At 34.7% G+C, this 23,968-nt stretch overlaps 1 protein-coding gene across 1 annotated transcript; it reads left to right on the top strand.

Annotated features, from left to right (window-relative positions):
- The first annotated feature begins 1,501 nt into the window (after nt 1-1,501).
- hop (tyrosine-protein kinase hopscotch) lies at nt 1,502-17,969 on the top strand. The gene is made up of 14 exons (XM_073973968.1): nt 1,502-2,886; nt 10,830-11,002; nt 11,109-11,201; nt 11,297-11,410; nt 11,710-12,062; nt 12,141-12,262; nt 12,335-12,547; nt 12,620-12,750; nt 12,820-13,184; nt 14,349-14,638; nt 14,700-14,864; nt 15,136-15,302; nt 15,374-15,544; nt 16,924-17,969. Exons 1-14 carry the CDS (start codon nt 1,864-1,866, stop codon nt 17,123-17,125), a joined length of 3,582 nt encoding a protein of 1,193 aa, XP_073830069.1. The 5' UTR covers nt 1,502-1,863; the 3' UTR covers nt 17,126-17,969.
- The last annotated feature ends 5,999 nt before the right edge of the window (nt 17,970-23,968 follow it).

Raw genomic sequence — 23,968 nt, 5'->3', positions numbered from 1 at the left:
AGCATTTTGGCATACTCCATATGTTCCAGGTCAGTTTTTTGTAGGACAAAATTTCCAATTTTCTGGTTCCCAACTGGTGGTCAGGACAGAAAATTGGCTCTGGAAGCCACAATATAAAAACGTACACAAAAGTCTCAACGGAATATGAAAGAGGAAGACCTTATGAGCATTTTGGCATACTCCATATGTTCCACGTCAGTTTTTTGTAGAACAAAGTTTCCAATTTTCTGATTTCCAACTGGTGGTCAGGACAGAAAATTGGCTCTGGAAGCCACAATATAAAAACGTTCACAAAAGTCTCAACGGAATATGAAAGAGGAAGTCCTTACGAGCATTTTGGCATACTCCATATGTTTTACTTCAGTGTTTTGTAGAACAAAGTTTCCAATTTTCTGGTTTCCAACTTTTGTGTACGTTTTTATATTGTGGCTTCCAGAATTATTTTATTGTTTAGGCATCGTAAGCTGTGTTCCTTTACTTACCTGTGTTTACCATTTTAACCATTTGTTACCATTTTTAACCTGCAAAGCGTTCCTTAACCCCGAAAAGTGGCAAAACTGGAAGCAATTTTTAAGAGAGTGAGAGGGGAGAGAGAGCGAAAATGGCTTTCTCTTCTACCACAGGCTACCAGCAAAATTTCTGCAGGTAGAAAATGGCAGAACTGATTTTTCGACTTTTGTTTGACGATTATTTCACAAAATGGACGAAAAACCGAAGAAAACGTCGAACACTGACAACACTAAATTAAAAACTGTGAAATAAAATACGAAAATTGATTTTTTATGTTTTTTTCTGACATTGCTGCCGGATCTACCATTTTTCCGTTCCTTTAGTCCCAATTTACATTGGGCGAGTTTACTTGCGGCAACTGTCATTTTGTAGGAGAGAGAGGTGAGGCATATGGTAACCCTTTGCCTCTCAGCACTCTCTCTCACCTACAAACTGACAATTGCCGCAAGTAAACTCGCCTAATGTAAATTGGGACTTACTTTTCTGGTAAAAATGTTCATGAGAGAGCAATTTTGAACAATTTTGACACTTTTCTCTTTTACCACTCTTACCATTAAAAAAGTAAAGGAACAAAGCTGTAAATATTAGTCTTGGTTGATAAAAATCAACGTTGTATATCAAAGCAAATTTAATTTTTTCGCCTTGTTTAAAAATTCTGACATTTTAAATTATTTACATAAAAAAGACATTTGTTTTGAGCTTTTATTTACGCCGGATTTACGCCGGATTTAAAACAAATCCACTCAATACGACGATTTATTTTTGTATGGGAAATCTGGTAGATTTTTGCCGGATTTAGCAAATAAAACCTGATAATGCGCTAAATCCGGCTAATGATGTCATATCTAAATGGCCTATAATTTCAATAGATTTTCGGTCGATAGACAAAACTATCGATATTTCGATATTATCGATGGTGCCATCGATTTTTTCCAGCTTTACTTGGTCCCCTCTTTAGTCAATTCTTCCGATTTTAATTTGCTCTCTTTTTGATGGTTGCTTTTCTCTTTCTCGAATTCGGTCTACGAATCCCTAATAAAAAACAAAAAAATATTGTCGGAAAAATTTTTTATTGAAACAATAATCTTTGAGAAGTATTCTCCACAATAGCTTCGTGCGCGAGTGATAAAGAAAAACAAATAAATAAAAATGCAAATATTCTTAAAAATCGCAATTTTTTGGAATAACTGAAATGATTGAAAGCTTGTCATTGTCTATGAATGGCTCCTGCCGTCGTTTGTGCATAAAAGGAAAAGGCAACATAAACAAGTTTTACGTTGCAGCTGAAAAATTCCAAACGAACGTTTTGGGAATAGTCCCTTTCTAAAAAATAATAAATACAGCAACAACAAAATGAATCAAGCCTCAAATGCATCGGGTACTACCCATACGACCATGACCATTTTAGATGATGGCAACAGTTCCATTGGTAGTACTTCCATTTTGGGCAATGGCTATGATTTTGAACACGACCATGAACAAGACCATGACACAACTAGCAATACAACCGTATCACAAAATTCTCAATGCTATACGGAAAGAATGCGCCAGAGTAATGTACCTATAGTAGACACTGATATAGTAACACATCGTATTTATTGCTATCGCAAGCGAGTATACATCGAATATGATCATTTGCAGTCTGCGAGTTGTGAAGAAATATGCATTGATCTAAGTCGCAGATTGGGTATATTGCCAAATAACCGGCTGCTATTTGGTTTGAGAGTTTTCGATGACGAAAACAATGAACAGTGGTGTTTACCGGGACAGCCTTTAACTGCCGGTGTGGTATATTGTTTTCGTATGCGCTTCAAGGTTCCACTTATTGATGGCCAGCTGCAATGTATGGATCCAAATGCCTATGAATATCTTTATAATCAAATGCGTTATGATATGGTCCATGAATGTATACCATCAATACGTTATCCCAAGAAAAAAGACAATGTTATGGGTCTGGGGGCTGTGGATATGTACATTGATTATTTAGAGCAAAGAGGCACGGTGGAACGCATTGAATCGACGTATAAACGTTATTTACCCCGCCCCTTGGTTAAGGCCCACATTTTTGTAAAACGTAAAATTTGCAATTCATTTCGTTCATTGCGAGAGAGAAATATTGAATTGGCGCGTGTCAAGTGGAATTATGTTTTGGAATTAAATAATCTTGCACCGGACTATTTACTGGAAACATTTGTTGGTTTTGTGGACTTTATACCGGGAGATATATTGGCTGCAGTGCCCAATGATGGTGGCGGCGGTGGTCAAGTTCCATCGAATGCGACTACAACTGTTAAAGTTTGTATCAAATTGGATTTATTCGATAGTCCAGAACCGGGATTAAAGGTGGCGAGGAGGACATGTAAAGATAATTTGGAGGTAAGATTCTACATATTGCAATCACTATATGTTTACATTTTGCATTGCTTTTTATATATTGATGTTACATTCGATGTCGTGGCGGGAGGGCATTGCTCTCAGCAAATATTGCGGGGCAAGGGATAGCTGTAGAGATCGATGTTGTTTATTTTTTTATTTTGCTTATAATCGATCTGAAGAAGACAATGTATTGACTAAGATGCAACAATTGTTATCAATAATGAAAAAAAACTCATCAGAATGTGGTGGACATTCAAGGAAATGCGAATTTTTCACTTTAAATTAAACTATTCTTATAATAACTGGAAATTCCAAATATGGCACTGTAATATTTTCAAGAAAACAAGTCGACTGTACAAATTCTTTATATGTTATTGAAATTTGGCTATTTGCACGTTTTTGTATTTTCTATCGGGGTCATAGTTTGAAGGTTACAACATTTGCCAAATAACGTTTGCAGATGAAAAAAATTTTATTCACAACTTTCCTAAATGTACATGGATACTGGAAAAGAGACCAGAAGAATGAACAAAAGGGACCATAACAAACTACAAAAAGGAGATGATTTCACGGACTGGAACAATTGAAGAGATATTAAACGGTTGAATCGTTCGGGCTAAAACCTACCTAACGTCTATTGACTTACTATTAGGATACTATGACTTTTGAATGACACATTCATATAAAATGTCTACAGGAAAATACCTAAGGTTGTCTGTAATTGGTCAATAATACCGGTTACAATGTCAGTAGTAAGTCAGTAGAGATTCACTATTGACATTTGCTACAGGGTTTATACTCTCTGTAACAATATAGACGTATTTGGTCTCCCGACGTACCTGGGTGGATTTAGACTGTCTACTAGGTAGTAGTAGTGATGATCACGCTTGTAACACCAAACCGAATACTGCATCGGCAACATCACTACTGTTATGTTGCAATCTTCTAGGTGGTTTAAACATTCTTCCACTGCGTAGAGCTAACATTTGCGTACCACACTGGCGCCGCATAGCTTACAACAGACCGGTCAATTGTTTTGCTAGAGGTCAACAAGAAGAGGTCGTTGTCTGCACCCGCTACTTGACGACATTGGTCATATTTATAATCTTGTCGTAAATGGCCATCGAACGTTACACCCAATATTTTGGAAGTAGTTAGTTTTTGATCAGAATCAGTCCAAAACCAAAATGTTCAAGGGGAGCCTCATATCATGTAGTGTTTGGCTGTGGATTTAGCGTCGGATATGTTCATATTCCGCAAATGGAAGAGCTATGCTAAGTCAGCTATATAGGCATTTACCGCAACACATATATCATCGACGATAGGACCCGACGTCGAGACCGAGCAATCATCCTTATACATCACGATCTTCATACCGTCTGAAGGATAGGTATATGTTAAACATTCCGGGAGATATCACCCCGCCTTGTAAAAGTCTCTGTTTCACTCTAAAGGTATTAGACTTCTTATTACTGAATTCCACAAACGACTGGCGTCCAAACATTTAGTTGATTGTCGAACGTTTCGAGTACGGTCGACGGTATCAAAAGTCGTCGATATATGACGTTGCACACTCTTCGCTATCACGCTTGGTTCGCTCATAAACAGCCGGTTAAAATAACTCGCGCACCTCTTCGGATCTGTCAATACCACGCCGTTGAAAGTAAAAGCCGATCCGGGAATTCGAGAATGATTTAACCGTAGTCAACAATTTACTTAATCCTGTACCAATGTTGTATTGCTTAAGGTTGTCGGTCTAGTCACTATTTCCGCTTATGTTCGCCTAGTTTGGGTCTCAGGGTTCGTACGACGAAGCTCATCACGTCATTTACTAGTCCCGTCGCGAGCGGATGTGGCTGTGATGATGTCCCGGAAAATTTTCTCAGCAACCCGAGGATCTGAGGGAATGGGCAGCTCTGTGAAATGTTAATTGGTAAATTCTCCGAAACCTTGCCAATTAGCTTTTCCATGGTTCAGAAAAGTACGGCTGTCAGGCGTTCTCGCTAGCTGTGGCAATCTTCTCTCATCCCCGTGCAAAATATACGGGTATGTTCTGGGACACACTTCACCTCTTCACGCCTCAAGCATTTTGTTTACCCCATTTATTTTTCGAGTATTTAATGGACGGAATAGGGTATACTCTTCCTTTTTAATACCCTAATGCATCTTAGCCCCAAGAAATTCGCAAAAAATGGGAGTAAAGCGCAGGTATGTACACTTTGAGCAACTCTACCTCGGAAGTCCAACACTTTACTGCTACCCCTATACATTCCACGTATTGGTCACTGGAGTCAAGCTGTAGCGAGATAGGTCTGAACTGGACAGAATTGTGTATATTATTCCGGCGACAACGATGTTCTGGCGCAGCAAGCTGCAACATTACTCCTATCACTGTAGTCCTGGAGGCCGCTAAGACCAGACCAGCCTCGGAAGTGCACCCATTCCACACATACATTTCACCGATCACGGCCCACAGGTCGCAGATTCTTCCAAATCAAGCCGGTGCATAGAACCAGCCGCCTTGTGATTGAAAATGGAATAAGTACAGGGTGCGGCTAAAGTAACTATATGATTTGTTTTTTAAATAACTATTGAATGGAATGAAAAAAAACAAAAAAATTTATGATAAAAATAAAGATTATTTTATGTTATTTTTTTACATTAATTATGAAAAATAATATCAGTTAAATGAGAACCGTTTTCTCTAACGCAAAAATGTGCTCTTTTTATGGCATTTTCCATAACTTTGTTGAGTGTTTCTTGTAATGCCACACCAAACGGTAACACGAATTGCGTGTAAAGATTTCCGATGAAGATTTTTGGAATTTTGCGATCCCCAAAATCTGTTGTTTTGTTTATTTACGAAACCGTTCAAGTGAAAATGCGCTTCGTCGGTCATCATTAAATTTGACAAAAATTTTCATTTTGATCAACGAGATTTAAAACTGCTCTAGCATATTCCAAGCGCAATACGAAGTCCTCAGAATTTAGTTTTTGGACTAGTTGGATTTTGTAAGGGAAGAGGTGCAAATCGTGTTTTAAAATTCGCCGAAGAGTGCGGTCAGAAAGCTGCAACTGGGAAGATCGTCTTCTCGTTGATGTCTCCGGATTTTCTTCGACGCTCTGTCGCACAGCATCAATATTTTCGGCCGATCTGCCAGTTCGAGGTCTGCCCGTACGTCTTGAATCTCCGACAGTCCCTTATTCAGCAAAATTATTCACCCACGAACGAATGGTTGGACCCGTTGGAGCAGTTCTTACACCATAAAATCTTCTGTATGCACGTTGAGTATTAATTATCGAGCGATGATTTTCAATTAATAGAAAAACAATCTTATTTCTTTGCGCAATTGTATAGCGTTCCATTTTTAAATATTCTCCCAAGTTTAATTTCTGAAATAGGAAAAAAGAAAAAGTTAAATACTCGCAAGCAAAGAAGTTACAATTGTTTTACGTCATATGGTAACTTTAGCCGCACCCTGTAGTTACATTTCGGGACGTACCGTTATACACGGACTTTACCAAAGTGTGGCCTTCCGTCTTAATTTTTGGCAACGCTATGCCTGAGTAGTCGTGTGTTTTAATCATCGCAGCTGATCATTTACTTAAAGTGATATTTTCTATTTAAAATTGCCCTTGCATCTTTCCACAACTTGTGATATTAAATGTTTACTTGGCAATTGTGAAGTATTGCATGGAATACCATTTATTACCAAACTTTTTACTGCACGCAATTATTTAAGAACCTGAGTTATTGCATAATTTTTGCTGTTTACTTATTCCTGTTCTGGATACTATTGTTGTTGTAGCTGCTTATTGCTGTTTACTAATTCCCGATTTGGATACTGCTGTTGTTGTTCGCTGTTTTTTCTTTTGCTGCTAATTCTTGTTGATTCAACTAAAAATGCCGAAACCACTGAAGTGTGGTGATTGTAGTGGCACGATTACCAAAACAAAAGGATGCATTATGCGTCGACTTTGCTCAAACTGGCTGCATGGTCCTTGTGCAAAATTGAGTGAGAAGGATTTGGCAACATTGCAAGCAATGAAATTTATCCATTTCATATGTGCCAAATGTGAGACTAATGGTAAAGATACTAGCAGTAGTGGAGTGGCTAGGGATATAAGAAATCTTAGTGCGAAATTTGATGGCCTCATTTTGGCCCAAGAAACAGAACTCAACACCATTAAAACATCTTTGAATGATATTAAAAATGAGATGTGTTCTTGTCTTTCTGAACTTAGAACTGATGTTAATAGCTGCAGAGAACAAATCAAACATATTGAAACTAATACGTCATCAAAAATATCTGAGCTTGAGACTGAGATTAATGTGTTGCACCGTAGGCTAAATCGCGCCGACATCTTAATTGGCGGGCTACCTGCTGGATTGCCTGATTTGATTGCACCTGTTCTGGCTTTAGCTACGTTTTTTAATGTGTCCTTATCAAGTCCAGATATAAATCGTGTTTCATACATAAACAAACAAGCACAAATACTTGTTAAATTCAACAATGTATCCGTTCGAAACTCTATTATGAGGGAGTATTTCAAAACGAGGGCTCTCAATGTGTGTGATTTGATGACTGGTGATGGTGGTGACTTGGCTAGCCGTGTGTATTTAGATGAACATTTCTCTCCTGGTGCAGCGCACCTCAATTCAATATGTAGAAAGCTGCGAAGGCAGAATATCATTTCAAAATTTCGAATCCTAAACTCGAATAAACTGATGGCAAAACTAATATTTCCTAATGGAACCGATATCTATGCAGACTCCAACAAATGCACATCGCTATTAACTGGTGCTGAGCAGTCGTCATCTTAATGGATTCTTACCACTACATTTCATAATTGTATCTAATTATCTTTTTGGCAATTTTAATGTATAATTGCTCTTATAAGCTATTTTATGATCAGCTGTGTGAATATGATTATTATTGAATTTATTTTATGCATTTATATTTGATAAAAATTTTAGTATGCATGTTTTCTTGGTTCCCCTCACCAACGTATTTTTCTTCTTATGAAGTCTTTTAATGATAACCTCGGTCCGGTGGTAAACAATAACTTTTATATCAAGTCTGTTCTTGACACTTATAGACATGATTTCAATGTGGCACATTTAAATTGCCGTAGCATTAAACCCCAACTTAAGCTTGATGAAATAAGGCATATAATTAAAGATAATATATTTCATATTTTTGCTGTGACGGAAACTTGGCTATCACCTGAAGTTTCAAGCAATGCTGTTTCAATCCCTGGATACAGATTGTGTCGTAATGATCGACAAATTCTAGGCAGAGGTGGAGGTGTTGGAATATTTGTGCAGAATGGACTTTCGTATAAATTTTTTTTTCAAATTTCCAAGGTAGGATGTGAATCACTGTTTATAGAGTTGATGTTTGACCATGTGAAAGTCTTAGTTGGTGTGGTCTACTTGCCTACTGGCAATATATCCCAATTTGTACCAGACACAATATGTCAGTAATTCATAACTCCAGACCAACGCACTTTGATTTAAGTAGAAGGTCTGCCTCGCTTATTGATGTCATACTTGTTAGCGATGCTTCGTCTATAAAGTACTCTAATCAAGTTCAATGTCCGTCTGTTTCTGACCACGCTCTTATATTTTCGTCTCTAAATTTTGATGTACGCTGCCCGTCTGAATTTATAGAGTATCTTGATTATAAGAGAATTTGATTTCAATCATTTTTCTGGTGCGGTTGATGTAAACATAAAGTGTTCCTTATTTTCCAATCTCTTAGTCGACCTTTTTTCGTGTGTGCCAGTTACTCGTAAGAAAATGCATACTACTTCAAATCGTTGGAATAAGGCCAGGAGGTAACGCGCAGGGCAAAAAGAAAATACTACTCTCGCATATTTGCTAACACCAATTCAGCCGGAATGTGGAAAATACTAACAAATTCGGGGTGTACAGGTCAGGATAATTCAGAATTTCATATTGATGTCAATGACATTAATAATTTCTTTGCACATAGTAATTTCCCATCTGATATTGATATTGATTTTGCTCAATTCACTGAAAACAATTCCTTTTCTTTTCGGTGTGTTAGGGATGCTGAGATTTCTGAGGCTTTGAACAAGATAAAATCCAGATCGGTTGGTGTTGATGAAATACCCATACACTTCATTAAATTGGTGTATCCGTACATTTCAGACCTTATTCTACAGCTCGTTAACTTTATTTTGACTAGTTCTACATATCCACAATCATGGAAAACGGCTGTGCCTATTCCGAAGTCCAAGAATGTTCATGGACCAGATGATCTACGTCCAATATCTATACTCCCTGCCATCTCCAAGATTGTGGAAGTGATCTTAAAAAACCAAATTTTAGAGCATACATCTAGTTTGTTATCTCATACCCTTTAGGCAAGGCCACAACACCACTTATTTACTTCTGAAAGCAACCGATTTTATCCGCCATAATCTGAATGAAAATAAAATAAATGTTTTAGTATCTCTTGACATTTCAAAAGCTTTTAATTCTGTCAATTTTGCCCTTATGATTACAAAACTAAGGGATAAATTTAATTTTTCATTGACTGCATGCAGATTGATACTTTCATATCTGAATGATAGGTTTCAGTATGTTGTTGCAAATGGCTATCAGTCCGATATTATTCGTCTTTACAGTGGCATTTCGCAAGGGTCAGTATTAGGGCCACTTTTATTTATTCTCTACGTAAATGATTTAGTGGATTACACCGAATCTGAATGTTACACCACGTTCCAGTTCGCTGACGATATATTTTTAATATTTACTGGTTGCAATGACAATTTATCATTTCTTGAAAGTACCATTAATACATGTCTTCGTCAATTTTTATGTTGGGCTTCAATAAATTGTCTCACAGTGATGTTTGGCATGGTCAAAAATATTTCTCCTTATTTAAAAATTGCATTACTTGATACTAATATTGAGTTTGATACGCACCATAAAGTCTTGGGTGTTGTTCTTGACAATGAACTCTCATTTATACACCATATTGATATCTTATCTGGAAAAATTTGGACTTCATTAAGAAAAATCTATGCATCAAACTTGTATATGCCGCTTCATACTAAAAAACAATTAGCTCATGCCTTGTTGATGTCTAATATTCTATATGGTATTGAAATTGTATCTGGTTGTATCGGTATCCACTTTTACGGAAAATTATTAATGCAGTTGTACGTTTCGTATATAACGTCCCAATGAGATCTCACATTTCTGAACATGTTAAGCGTTTTTTGGGTTGTTCCTTTAATAACTTCGTTTCTTACCGAAATCTTTTAGTATTTTATAATGTAATAAAGAGTAACAAGCCTACGTCTGTAGCTAGAATTTTTTCCTTTTTCCATTCTTCCAGAAAACCACAGGTGATTATACCAAGAATTGATAAGGATGTTTATGCAAGATCTTTCTTAGTACGGGTTGCACAGAGTTGGAATGTGTGCCCCACGAGCTCAGAATATTTTCCTATACTAATAATGTATTTAAGAAAAAACTTATTCAATACTTTGCAGCACGTTAAGAATTGATTCCTTCAAACTATTTTGAACATTGTATATAAGTTATTGTTTGCTAGGACATCTACTTATGTATTTTTAAAATAGTTTTATGGTTGAGGGGCCAAGATAACTAATTTCGAATGTTCAATTACATTCGTACCTAGTATTGTTTTTTTTAATGAAATAAATAAATTAATTTGTTTGACAACTTGAAACATTAAGTTTCAAATTGCAGCCAATTTAAAAATTAAAATAAAAACATTAAATTACCTGAAATCGGTAATTACCATTATATTAGGGCTACCCAAATACTTAGACCCATATAAACAGTTTTAAATAAAAATGTTTTCTAACATCTGAAAACACAAAAGCAGTTTTCATTTATAATCTAACCGACATTTATATCCTGTGTTTATGTATCGTTACAGTGGGTTCTAGTAAGCAAACTGGAAAACATTTATGCTGTCTATACACGTGGAGTTAGTCCAAATACTATTAATTGCCGTTTGGAAATAACTGGCATGCCAAATGGTTATCGCATTGAATTTGACAGCAAAATTCAATTGGAAGCTTTCATTTCTTATCTCTCCGGTTATATGAGGTATCTATAACTAAAGCAAGAAGAATGAATGAATGGATGAAAACAAGAAAAACAGAATTCTAATGAAGTGAACATCTTTTTTGCATCTTTTTTTGTTACTGCATAGATTAACAACAAAATGGATGGTAAATCTGTGTATGCAATACATAACACCGTCTTTAGAGGAGTTAATGACACTACACTGTCATGGCCCAATTGGGTAAGTTTTCATACTTGTTGCATATATCTTTGCAAAAAATTCTTGTCTTATCAACAAAATGTGTGTGTGTTTCTGTAAAATGTTTCTCATTTCAGCGGCGCCTTTTCCTTTGCCAAGATACGTGAACAAGGCGACAAATGTGGCAGTTATATTATTCGTCAATGTGAGAAAGAATATGATACATATTATATTGATATTAATACAAAATCGTAAGTAAACAAATTGGTTGATACATTGGATACAATTATGGGGTATTTATAAGATTGTTTACATTACTGTTGTTGTATTTATTTGTATTTAGATATTTTTTATTTATTTATGCATTTCGATGAGCATAATCGGAGTTTAAACAAAGGAAGGCTACACTTATGTTTACACATTAAGTAAATGTGTTTAACTTTGTTCTGAATGAGGGAGTTTTGAAGGCTTTCAATCATCTTTCAATTTAATATAGACAATGGTGGATTTTTTAAAAATATTTATTTTATTTATTTCATGGTAATTTTAGAATATCTGAAGGACTACAACCTTTAAAATTCAAAACGGAAACTTTTAAAATAACCAAAAAAGTTAATTTATCGAATACGAGTCCATGTGTGCGTACCGTAAAATGGATTTTGCATTATAATGGTAGTATGGAAGCATTTGACAAATTAACAGATCTGGCAAAATTCATACCAACCGAATCGGATCGAAAATCACGTATATCACCATCCGATAATGATAGATCACCGCTGCTGTTGATATGTTTGCCAAAAAATGTGCAATCGAAAAAGACTGAGAAGGAGTTAAGCGAAGCTGAACTCCAACGAGAACGTGTTAAAATTCTTGATCTAACCAAGGATCTGCAATGGTATCACAGTAAGTAGATAAAGATAAAAATCTCTATGATTTTAGAGATTTTTTTGTAATGGCTATTTTGTGTCGTATTTCTTTCAGATTCGTCACGTGAATGTGACAATGGGCGCATGATAAAAATGAAAGCCGATTGGATACAAAATGATGGTTACAAAGATGTTACTGTTACTTTAAAAGTACTTAAATTTGAAGATGATTTTCCGGTAAGCCAATATAGTTACTTACCTTTTTTGGTGGCTTCTTTCTGTTTACACATGTTGTCTCTTGACTTACAGCTCTTCAGAAGTTTGGCCAATACCTTGAGTCGCATACAATCACCTCATATCATAAAATTATTTGGCATCACATTGGATTCACCATATACAATGGTTATGGAATATTCCGAATTTGGTCCTTTGAATAAATTCTTAATGGACAATAAAGCAAAGGTTTCTCTACGTCAATTAATCGATGTTGTTTATGGTTTAGCTAGAGGTTTATTTTATTTGGTAAGCCACTGGACATAACCACCACAGGATTTGTCCTGAAAATCCATATTTTGCTCTATCCTTTTTTTTCAGAGAAATCATCACATTACCCATGGTTATTTAAGATGTTCTAATTTATATGTTACCAAATTTGATCCTAAAACAAAATTGCTAGAAGCAAAAATATGTGGGCCAGGATTTCCACGACCGTATCGTAAGGACGAGTAAGTATCAAATAAGAACCATTTTATTGTGTATAACTAATCGCCATTTTCATCCGATTTGACATCCAGAATCCCCTGGATACCATTCGAATATCATCGAAATTTAAATGCTGCCAAAAAAGATCCTGACATAGATATTTGGGCTTTCGGCACAACGGTATGGGAAATATTTGCCCGCGGCAAACCAATTGGCAATGTAACAACAGAAATACTAAGACAAAACTACAATAAATGTGGTGGTATTCTAGAGAAACCTGATGATTGTCCTCAGGAAATGTTCGAAGTTATGATGGATAGTTGGAATACGGATCCCGAGAGGACATTTGACTACATGCAAATATTAAGGCATTTGATAGCTGCCCAAGAAGCTTTAATGGATAAATCATCATCATCGAATGGCGTTAATGTAGATGACAACTTTGAAGTGGAGTTGGGTAAGTCTTTATTTGATTATTTATTATTTGTGGTACTAGGAGACCAACAAAGTGGATTTTTAACCTCTTGTATATTAAGGAGTATTTTTTCAAGGACCAAAATACTACTAAAATGTGAAATATAAAAATATATATATTTTTCAAAAGTCCGCAAAATTTTGTGAAGAACATTTTTTAAGGACCACAAAACAGATTTTTAGACAATATTTTCCAAACGTTAAGTTGAATTTTTTAAAGAAAAATTTCAAAGGACCAACTCTCCACAAAATGAATTTTTGAGAATATTTTTCAAACATTAACGCGGATTTTTTAAGAACAATTTCACTGGCTATCAGACCAATAAACGTGGATCTCTTTAAAAAATATTTTTCACCGCCTATAAGACGTGTACTTTTTTAAAGAATATTTTTCACCGTCTATCAGGACAATAAACGTGGAATATGTTGTGCTTTTGTTGTTGTTAAATAAAAGACAATATTTAATAATACTAAAGGTTTAAATGATTTATTGGATGATGAGCGTTCACAGCTACTAACTTATAAAATATGATGAAATTACAAGACTACTGAGAGTGATTACTGAGAATGAAGTGGCGGTTGATTATGAGTGTTGCCATATTGACAGTGTTGTAAGACGTGATGCCACTCCACTAGTGTTGCAATATGCGATGCCATATTGTTATTGTGGGATGTGTCCCTAACAGAATAATTAAAGAATATTTTTTCACCAACTATTAGAAGAATAAACGTGGATTTTTTAAAGAATATTTTTTGACAAACTATCAGACCAATAAATGTGGATTTTTTAAAGAATATTTTTTACTGACTATAAGACCAATAAACGTGGACACTATCACTACAATAAACGTGGATTTTTTAAAGAATATTTTACACCCACTATCACAACAACAAACGTGGATTTTTAAAGAATATTTTACACCCACTAACACAACAACAAACGTGGATTTTTAAAGAATATTTTACACCCACTATCACAACAACAAACATGGATTTTTAAAGAATATTTTACACCCACTATCACAACAACAAACGTGAATTTTTAAAGAATATTTTACACCCACTATCACAACAACAAACGTGGATTTTTAAAGAATATTTTTCATGAACATTTTTCAATGAAAATCATATTTATTTTTCATTCCAGAAGAAACATCTAATGACCATGCCCGTCATCACAATGGTTTTGTCAATGAGAGTAATGTCTTTAGTTTCCCAAGTTATTTCAATGCAGCGAATTCTGTTTTGGAAATACCAAATGGAAAAGTTATATTTAGGCAGAGAATTGGTGAGGGTCATTATGGAACCGTACATTTGGGTGAGGTGCGTTATAACAGTCCAAACAATGCTCGTGAATATGTGGCCATAAAAACCCTAAAATCGGCAAGAGCGCCCCAGCTAAGTTATGATTTTATGCGGGAAATTGAAATTATGGAGGTAAATAAACCATTCACCAGCTCGTATTTTATTGTTGCTATAAACCCCATTCTATTTTTAGTCTTTAGATCATCCTAATATTGTAAAAATAAAGCACTGGATACAACGACCATTTTGTATAATTATGGAATATTTGGAAAGTGGTTCATTTTTAGTTTATCTCACATCGAGGAAACCAAATCTGACAAACGAGATTCTATTGGGATTTGCATTGGATATTGCAAAGGTAAGTTCAGACAACTTTATATTACTGAAATACGATTTAATGACAAAGCAGCGCCTTAAGAATTTGGCGTTGTAGTCCAAATGTATTTGAAATCAACCATGTTTTTTCTAAATGAAAACTCCACATGATTTCTCTCCTCCTTTATGTTGAAACAGCAGAGAGACAAAACTCACTTGGAGTGATGTTTAGTGTCTCATTTATGTCGTACTAATGATTACCAGATATTTCCACGCTTTACTTTACGAATTTCTCCTCTGTTTTTTCTTTTCAGGGCATGGATTATTTAGCCAGCAAAAACATTATTCATCGTGATTTGGCCGCACGCAACATATTAGTTGACAGAGATAGTGTTAAGATTTCCGATTTCGGTTTAGCCCAACGAGCAGATTCCGATGGTTATTATGTGGCCCACAGTAGCCGTGAAATACCAATCAAGTGGTAAGCTCCCTTTATGCATGTTGTAATCGGAAATGTGCTCTTTATAATAACATTCCATGTAATTTTTTTAGGTATTCTCCTGAAGCCATCAAAAGAGATGCAAAATTTTCATCACAATCTGATGTTTGGTCTTATGGTGTTACATTATTTGAAATGTTTTCCCGTGGCGAATCACCAAATCTTGATCCAAATATAGATTTAACACAAGATGAATTTTTAGCACGATTAGAAAGAGGAGATCGGTAAGTACTAATTTTTAAAATCATGTTTCCGTCAGGGCTACCTATGGGCCTTCAAATTGTGGATTTTAAAAATTCGTAGATTTATGCTGTAAAAGAGTTTTCATAGACGAGAAAAAGTGAATATTTATAGACCATCTGAAAATGTCTTTAAAAAAGAGATACAAATAGGTTTTAATAGACAACCGGAAAAGTGTCTTTATAGACGATAGAAATAGGGTATTTATAGACGACCGGACAATGGATGAACTAAAGGGAGTTTTATAGACATGCTGAAGGAAGCCTTTATAGGGAAAAACGTTTTTATAGACGAGCAGAAGTAGGGAGACTTTAACTGAAAGTGAATGCTCAGAACTAATCCGATTTATCGATATAGCTTTTATAATGGATCGGCGCTGATATAGATAGAGGCTCGTTGTACCTTTGACCTTTCTCTAGATCTTAAAGATCTCTCCTGACGTGCCAGGGTATATGTCAGGACGCTCGAAAACACCCAAGTGTCATGAGGGCGCAGCTTGCTGCACTGCGTGGCCCCAATATGTGCATACACACTGACGCATATCTTGCCACAAAGGTTTCTTGTGGACACTAGCAGAAACTGCCTATACAACAACACATTATGTTGCCTAACTCACAGCAACCCGGTCCACACTAGACATGTTCGAAGAAAAAGACACAATCCGTTGCAGCTCCGAACGCATTATTTTGGGATGTTTGCAATTTTTTTAATTGTCTGACGATGAGGTAGGAAGTCAAGGCCGAAGTTAAGGTCGGCACGACCGTTGGATTTTTATGTCGCTACCAATGTTTCCTTACCACAGCCCCCAAAATATGCTAGTTAATGCTTTGAGGTCTTTTTCCTAGCTTATATTTTCTGTTTTGTAAGGGTGGAATTCATGATGTCGGAAATCAGCAGTAAAAGATCGAGCCACAATGGTCCGCTCTGACGGCCACCGCTGATTTTGGCCATTCGCAATATTGTTCGTAATCTCCTGCAAAACCTTTGCTGTGCTATGAGCTCCCTGAAACTAGGATGTTAGGTGGGTAGTAAGCTGAAAGTACTCTTTCAGCAATGAGAGCAACAAGGGTTATAAAGCTTCTGCTATAGGTTAAAGAGGAGAAATCTGGTGGTTGGTTTCTCCAGCGGTTTTATCGGATTGATCGGGTTTCAGAATCGAAAAATCTCGGCCACTTTCTAGATGTCCAGAATCACCAACTGTGTAATTGATAACTCCACCCGGCCGGGGATTGTAAACACAGCGAAAGCAGTATCAATCGAAGCTGCAATAGTACACCGCGGCATACCTTTTTTGCTTAAATTTTTCCTCAACCGTTTGAGAAGAAAGTTTCATATTTAAAATAAAATGTACTCTTTTTTTTAGTTTGCGGAAACCCAATTTATGTCCCAATAATGTTTACGAACGTCTTATGAAGCCATGTTGGGATGCCAATCCAAGAATGCGACCAACTTTCCGTGAAATCATTGGTGTTATACAGTCAATTAGCAATGAAATCATCAGCACTATACCAAAGCCAGATTTTAATAATATCTCTCCACCCACTTCTCCTACATCGTTAAATTAAGAAGAAAATTAAGAGAAAAACACACAATTACATTCAAAACAAAATAAAACGAAACTCAAGTGCAAGTCTTTTTTATCAGAAAAATATACATACATATATAATTTTATACTTAAAGTTTTTAAAAAAGATAAAATGTAAGAATTTTGATTTTAATATGTATAGTTGTTGTAAGAAAAAAACCTAGTAGGCAATGTTGATGAAAACAACTCGACTAATCCAATCTCTTTGTAAACGTTTTAGCTTTTAATACACATACGAAACTATTCATTTTGTTATATATGAAAAAATTATTTGCTACAACAATTATTTTTTTTTTCTTATTTTTGTATTATAATTTAAGTGCCTTTTAAAATACCGACAAAAGAAAAACAAAACAAAAAATAATTTTAATATGCGTGTGTAAAATATTTTAGCTATAATATTTTTATATTTAAACAAAAAATTTTAGTATAATTTTATAATATTAAATATTTTTAATGTGTTTTTAATGTTTGTATAATGTTTTTGGTTGTTTTAAAACAAATATATTACTATTTTTTTTTTGTAAATTCTTACTTTATTTTTCCATTGCTTGTTTGTAAGTAATTTAAAACTTAATGTTGTTATTGGCACAATTATTACAAAAATCGAAAAAACCCAAAATAAAATGCAACATCGAAATTTAACACACATTAAAAAAACTTACTGCATCAAATATCAACATCATTTCAAAATCACATATAACGAAACGACGACACCGATGATGATTACAATACAAAACTATTAGATCAGTCTACTTGATGTATGATCTTGCCTTGTAATTTTTTATAATCACAAAATATTTAAATAAGATTTAAATATGTATGTATATGTATAAAAAAAACAAATGTATCTCTTTTTATGAATGTATGAAGTAAACAACAAAACAGCCATTTTAAATTTAGTATATCTGTACGTTTTATTTTACTTTTATTTTTCAAATGTAATACATTTTATTATTAATGAAATCAAATTTCACACACTATACTCTATGCTAATTTTAAATAGAGGTCAAACAAAAACAATACACACATTGTACGAAAAGAAAATAAACAAACTTTAAATGTGTACATTAATGTCTTAAGATATTTCCTCACGTAATAAATCTCAAAATTTGCGGATAATTGAAAATATAAGGACAAGTTTGAATGATACATTTTTGACAGGAAAATTTGAAAGAGTTTTAGAATATCAAATCTACGTGGATTTCTCACTTTCTCTTTAGGTAGAAACGGCAGAAAGGCAAAGCTCGAAGTAAAAGGCAGGTACGGAGGAAGAGATGTACACTAGTGGAGCAATAAGCTCATCTTCGAACATTGGCAGGAATATCATTTTAGTACTCACAGGTAGCACACGAAAAATGTAGCAGTGTTGTAACAACGAACCCCGTAAAGTACTTACTTTAAAAATTGTACATAAGTAAAAAATTCAGGAATCTTTAGAGCTCTACATCACTGCCTTATTCTGAAAGTAAATTCCCCGTGAGTTTTGTCACTCTGCCCTTTCAACTTAAAATAGAGAGTGAGAAATATCACGGGGAATTTGCGCCCAGAATAACCCAAAATATTTCCAATGTAATTAATCACTCACAAAAAAAAAAAATCAACCATAAGACAACGACACCAGCATGAAATTTCAAATAATTGAATTTTTAAGCAAAAACGCCCAACAGTGTAACAACGGTCTAAACATTTATTCTGTTTTCAACTTAACTTTTATGTTCACTTAAGCTATCCAAAATGATATATACGCCTAAAATTATGCTAACATATGTATGACAATTTACAATTAAGAGACGTCTTGTAAACAACCAACATCCCTTAACCGGATTAACCCAGTGGGTTTGGGTTTCAAATGTCAATTCTACAGCGTAAACGTCAAATACATTCTCTTGAAGTGGATTAACCCGGCAAACATATCTAATGTAACCGTCCCGGTCCACACTAGAGTGATTTAAATTAAATAATTTCATAAAAATATGCATTCTTAGAACGAGTTACATACTAAAGTGATTTTTTGAAATTGCTGTAGTGGGGAACTCGATCTAAGAACACCTAATTTCATGAAATTATTTAATTAAAATCGCTCTAGTGTTAATCTCTTGAATACATCGGTAGTAGGCCGAGTGTGGGACAAAGAGTTAAAGCTGTGTGGTGATACAGGAACATCCACAGGGAGTCGTAATAACATCCCACCATAGATCAAAAGTGGCCCGATTCTAATTACAACGATTATAAGTATTTTATTTAACATTGTTGTTGTGTTGTTGCCGCGACTGAAAGCGTTTCTATAGAGCTCCAAAGTTAATAGCCGGTAATAGTTACTTACTGTGTGCAGCTTCCTGAATCTGGTTTTACCTGCTTGCAAATCTTATACTGCCATCGGGAAAAAAGGAGTATATCTCGTTCTCAGTGAGGTCACTGGAAAACAAAATTTATACCAACACCACTGAATGTTTACAATAAACAACAGCTGGACTCCTCTAGCGAACTTGTTATGATTGCAATTCGTCGATAATATTTAGAACAGCTGACGATTATTACGATTAATCGAAATACATTCAGTGCGTTTTACAACACTGGTTTAATTGCTTAATGCCTGAAAGTATGCTTTATATTGCGAACAAATGAGTACGAAGAGATCACTTTCATCTACATCGCCAGAAATTACAGTTAACACCCAGACAAAGCGTAAACTCCATAACAAAATGGATTCAAATTCCCCTGATGTTTTTTCGTGGAATAAGTTGCGAGAACTTTTAGATGAAAAACTTCAAGATGTCGCAAAAAAGGATGATTTAATAGAAATGAAAAAAGAAATATGTGAATTGCGGCAAGAAAACGTCAAACTAAAAGAAGATCTGAATAAGCTAACAACACGTCTCGAAACAATCGACAGAAGATCCCGATTATCCAATGTTGTTGTTAGTGGCTTATCGTGTACGTCAATAGGAACTGCAAGAAAGACATTTATGGAATTATGTACTAAAGACATCAAAGTAGAAGTAGATGTAACCAACGTTAGAATGATTGGAGCAGGAAGACTATTTGTTTTTAGTTTGGGTTCATGCGTTCAAGCTCAAAAATTATTGGCTGCCAAAAGAAGTTTAAATGGGAAAAATATCTTTATACAGAGAGACTATACTGAGAGCGAACAAAGTATAAGATATAATATCCGTAAAATAAAAAAGGAAGTATTAAAAAAGAGGAGTGACGTGAACATCAGAATGGCAGAGTTCGCAATTTTTATAAATGAAAAACGTTTTTACTGGTCTCATGGAAAAATAGTTTCATCATCGGAAAATGATGCCGCATTCTTAAAAGACATCCTTGGAGAGATGTATGATATTGTATCGAAGGATAGTTTTAATAAGAATATTAGTTTATCCAGTTTAGCAACGCAATAGCAATTCGAATCGTGCCATTTACTATCGTATAATGTATCTAATTTACAAAAAGCTCTAAGTTTTGGTAATTTCTTAAATTATATAAATAAATTTGAAATCATTTTTCTATTTGAGACTCATGTGGAATCAAAAAGAACATCAAATTTTACAGCATTTTTTAACAATTACTATATCCACTGGGTCGATGCAACTAGGATAAATAGATCTGGCCGCGCTAGTGGCGGATGCCTTTACGGTTTTAAAAGGGATATTAAAAATAAATATCAACTAGATTTCGTAGTAATTAATAATTTCACGGTATTATCAGCCAACTTCTATGGGTCTGTTTTCTATTTGATTCCCTCATACCTAAATTGTACAAAATGGAAATCGGATATGGAACAATTTGAAATTTTTTTTAGTGAGTTCAGTCCAGTTAACTTCTGCATTATGGGAGATCTAAATGCTAGAATTGGTGAAGGTCAGTGTCTTGAAGAAAGTATTATTGATGGGTTTACAGATATAACTGAATTAAGGCAATCAAAAGACAAAACAGTCAACACTAATGGCAGAAAGCTGTTAACGTTTGTTGATGATATTGGAGGCATTGTTTTAAATGGGAGAACATCAGGTGATTCTGATGGAAATTTTACTTTCTGTGGGGTAATGGGAAGTTCTGTTATTGATTACTATATATGTTCATGTAGCTTTTTGCAGTTCGTTACCAACTTACACGTTGATTTAGAAACCTTCTCTGATCATATGCCCTTACATTTGGAGTTAAAAATACCAAATAACTGTCCTCTCGTTCAGAATAATCAAATATCATTTCAAAAGCTATATTGGCAAGATAAACATACTCTTCAATATAAAAATAAGTTATCGGAGCTGTCAACATATTACAGATATATGCCAAATCAGTCTGTAAATTACTTGGTTAATGAAATAACTTCTAAAATAAAACAGTCTCAAGTGAGAAAGAAAAATAATGTAGTCTTTGAACCCAAACAAAAATGGTTTGATTGGCAGTGCTTTCGATTCAGATCCAATATGATTAAAAATTTAAAAAACTATAGAAAATCTCACACAATAATTAACAGGCAACGCTATTTCTTATCGAGGTCCAAATTCCGATATTTGTGTACTAAGAAAAAAGAAGCATTCTATAATAACAACCTAACCAAGCTAGATAGGATAAACTGCAGTAAAGATTGGTGGGCACTGTCCAAATCTTTGAAAAAGTCTAATCAATTGCGTAGAGGTAATATCAGTTCAAATCAATTTAAGATTCATTTTGAGAGTATTCTGCAAAATAATATTGATGATAGCTCTATATTGTGGTGCATTCCCTCTTACGTAGATCCCTTTATTGATTCTCCAATCGAATTTTTTGAATTGGAAAATGTCATAAAAAAGCTCAAAAGCAAAAAGTCGCCGGGTCAAGATGGAATTCCCTACGAGTTTTACAAGAACGCACCAATGAATTTTCTCAGGGAAGTACTCCATGTGTTTAATACCATATTTTTATATGAAGATATCCCAGAGTGTTTTAAAGAATCCATTCTTATCCCATTATTCAAAAAGGGTGATCCGAATGTTGCCTCAAACTATAGGGGTTTGTCCCTTATGGATACAATATCCAAAATTTTCAATACCATATTGTTGAATCGCATAACCTTTTGGCTTACCAGAAATAATGTTCTTAACGAGTTCCAAGCAGGTTTCAGAAAGGGGTACTCTACTGTAGACAACATTTTCAATCTTGTAAATATTATACATCTAAAAAGGGCTAATAATAAATCTACTTATAGTTTTTTTGTTGATTTTTCAACAGCTTTTGACTTGATCCCGAGGAACAGTCTTTTTTACAAGCTGTCTTCCATGGGTCTATCTACAAAACTAATAAGAATACTGCAGGCCTTATATGATAATACAACAACAAAAGTTTGGGACGGATTCACATTCTCTAATTCATTTACAGTTAGCTCTGGTGTTAAGCAAGGCTGCATTCTAAGTCCAACATTGTTTTCGCTGTACCTTAATGATTTGCCGGATGAATTACCTGGAGGGGTCGATGTAGCTGATACGATCGTCAAAGTTCTACTTTACGCTGACGACATTGTTATGCTATCTGAAACACCTGAAGGTTTACAAGTAATGATAGATGCTTTACACAGATATTGCATAAAATGGGGTCTTAAAGTTAATCTGTCTAAATCGAAAGTACTTATTTTTCGCAAAGGCAATCGAATTGCATCCAATTTAAAATGGTTTTATGGAAATGAAGAAGTTGAGATTGTCAATAAATATACGTACTTAGGAGTCGAATTAACTTACAATTTATCATTTACTACACATTTACAAAATAAACTAGCGACATCCAAAATGGCTATCAATTCTACTTGGTTGAAATACATCACACACCCAAAGATATCAAAACATAATAAATATAAAATATTCTCTGCTTGTTCAAAATCTATATTATTTTATGCGGCACAAATATGGGGGTTTCAGCGCTATGAATGTGTTGAGAAATTGTTGCGTTTCTTTATTAAAAAAATGTTGTTACTTCCAAACAATACGCCCAACTACATGCTTTACTTAGAAACTGGCCTAACCACATTATATGCTTCTACTTTAAAGATGCATTTCAGTTATATAAACCGGGTGTTAAGACTTAGTCCCAATAGATTACCTCGTATACTTGCCGAAAAGATCATGGAACTAAACATCTACTGGGCAAAAGAATGGTCCGACCTATGTGAAAATCTAGGTTATACTCCTCCCAATAACACCGTACCAATATGTGTGTATTGGAAGGAGATAATTATTGCATTGAGTACTAGGGAACGTGATGACTTATCCAATACTGCGAGGAATTCGCAATTCCATGATCTGTATTCGAGTTTACAATATAATCAGATGCAAGAGTTAACTAAGGATCTCTCCTCACATGCGACAGGCTGGATTATAAAAGCCAGAGGTGGTATGCTAAATTTAACCTCTAAACCGTTTACTTCTAAAGCTGATGCAAATATACTTTGCACAATTTGCAACATGAATGAAATTGAAAACACAACCCATTTTATTGGCGTATGTCCCATTTATTCGGAATATAGAAATATGTACTTCGGGAAGAATAGACTCCAAGACAATGAAATAATCGATATACTAAATGGCACAAACTTTCTCTCTCTATATAAATATGTTCTTACATGCTTCAAGTATAGGCAACTAATTATAAATGAATATAATATGTAAAAAACTATTGTTATTATTATATAGATGTATATTATTATATAAATATAACTTTAATATGGCTAACAGCAATATCGCTAAGCCAACTATTAGATGTTTACTATTATAGCGATTATGAATCTTCACGTAGGGAGCTACTCACAAGTAGTAGTAGTAGTAGTATTTATTTGAGTCTTCTTCTT

The sequence above is a fragment of the Musca autumnalis genome, unplaced genomic scaffold (genome assembly GCF_047663935.1).
Source record: "Musca autumnalis isolate F117 unplaced genomic scaffold, ASM4766393v1 scaffold_3, whole genome shotgun sequence".
In the NCBI taxonomy this organism is placed as follows: Eukaryota; Metazoa; Arthropoda; class Insecta; order Diptera; family Muscidae; genus Musca; species Musca autumnalis.
The sequence above is the reverse complement of the archived record's forward strand: the minus strand, read 5'-3'. Positions and strand labels throughout refer to the sequence as shown.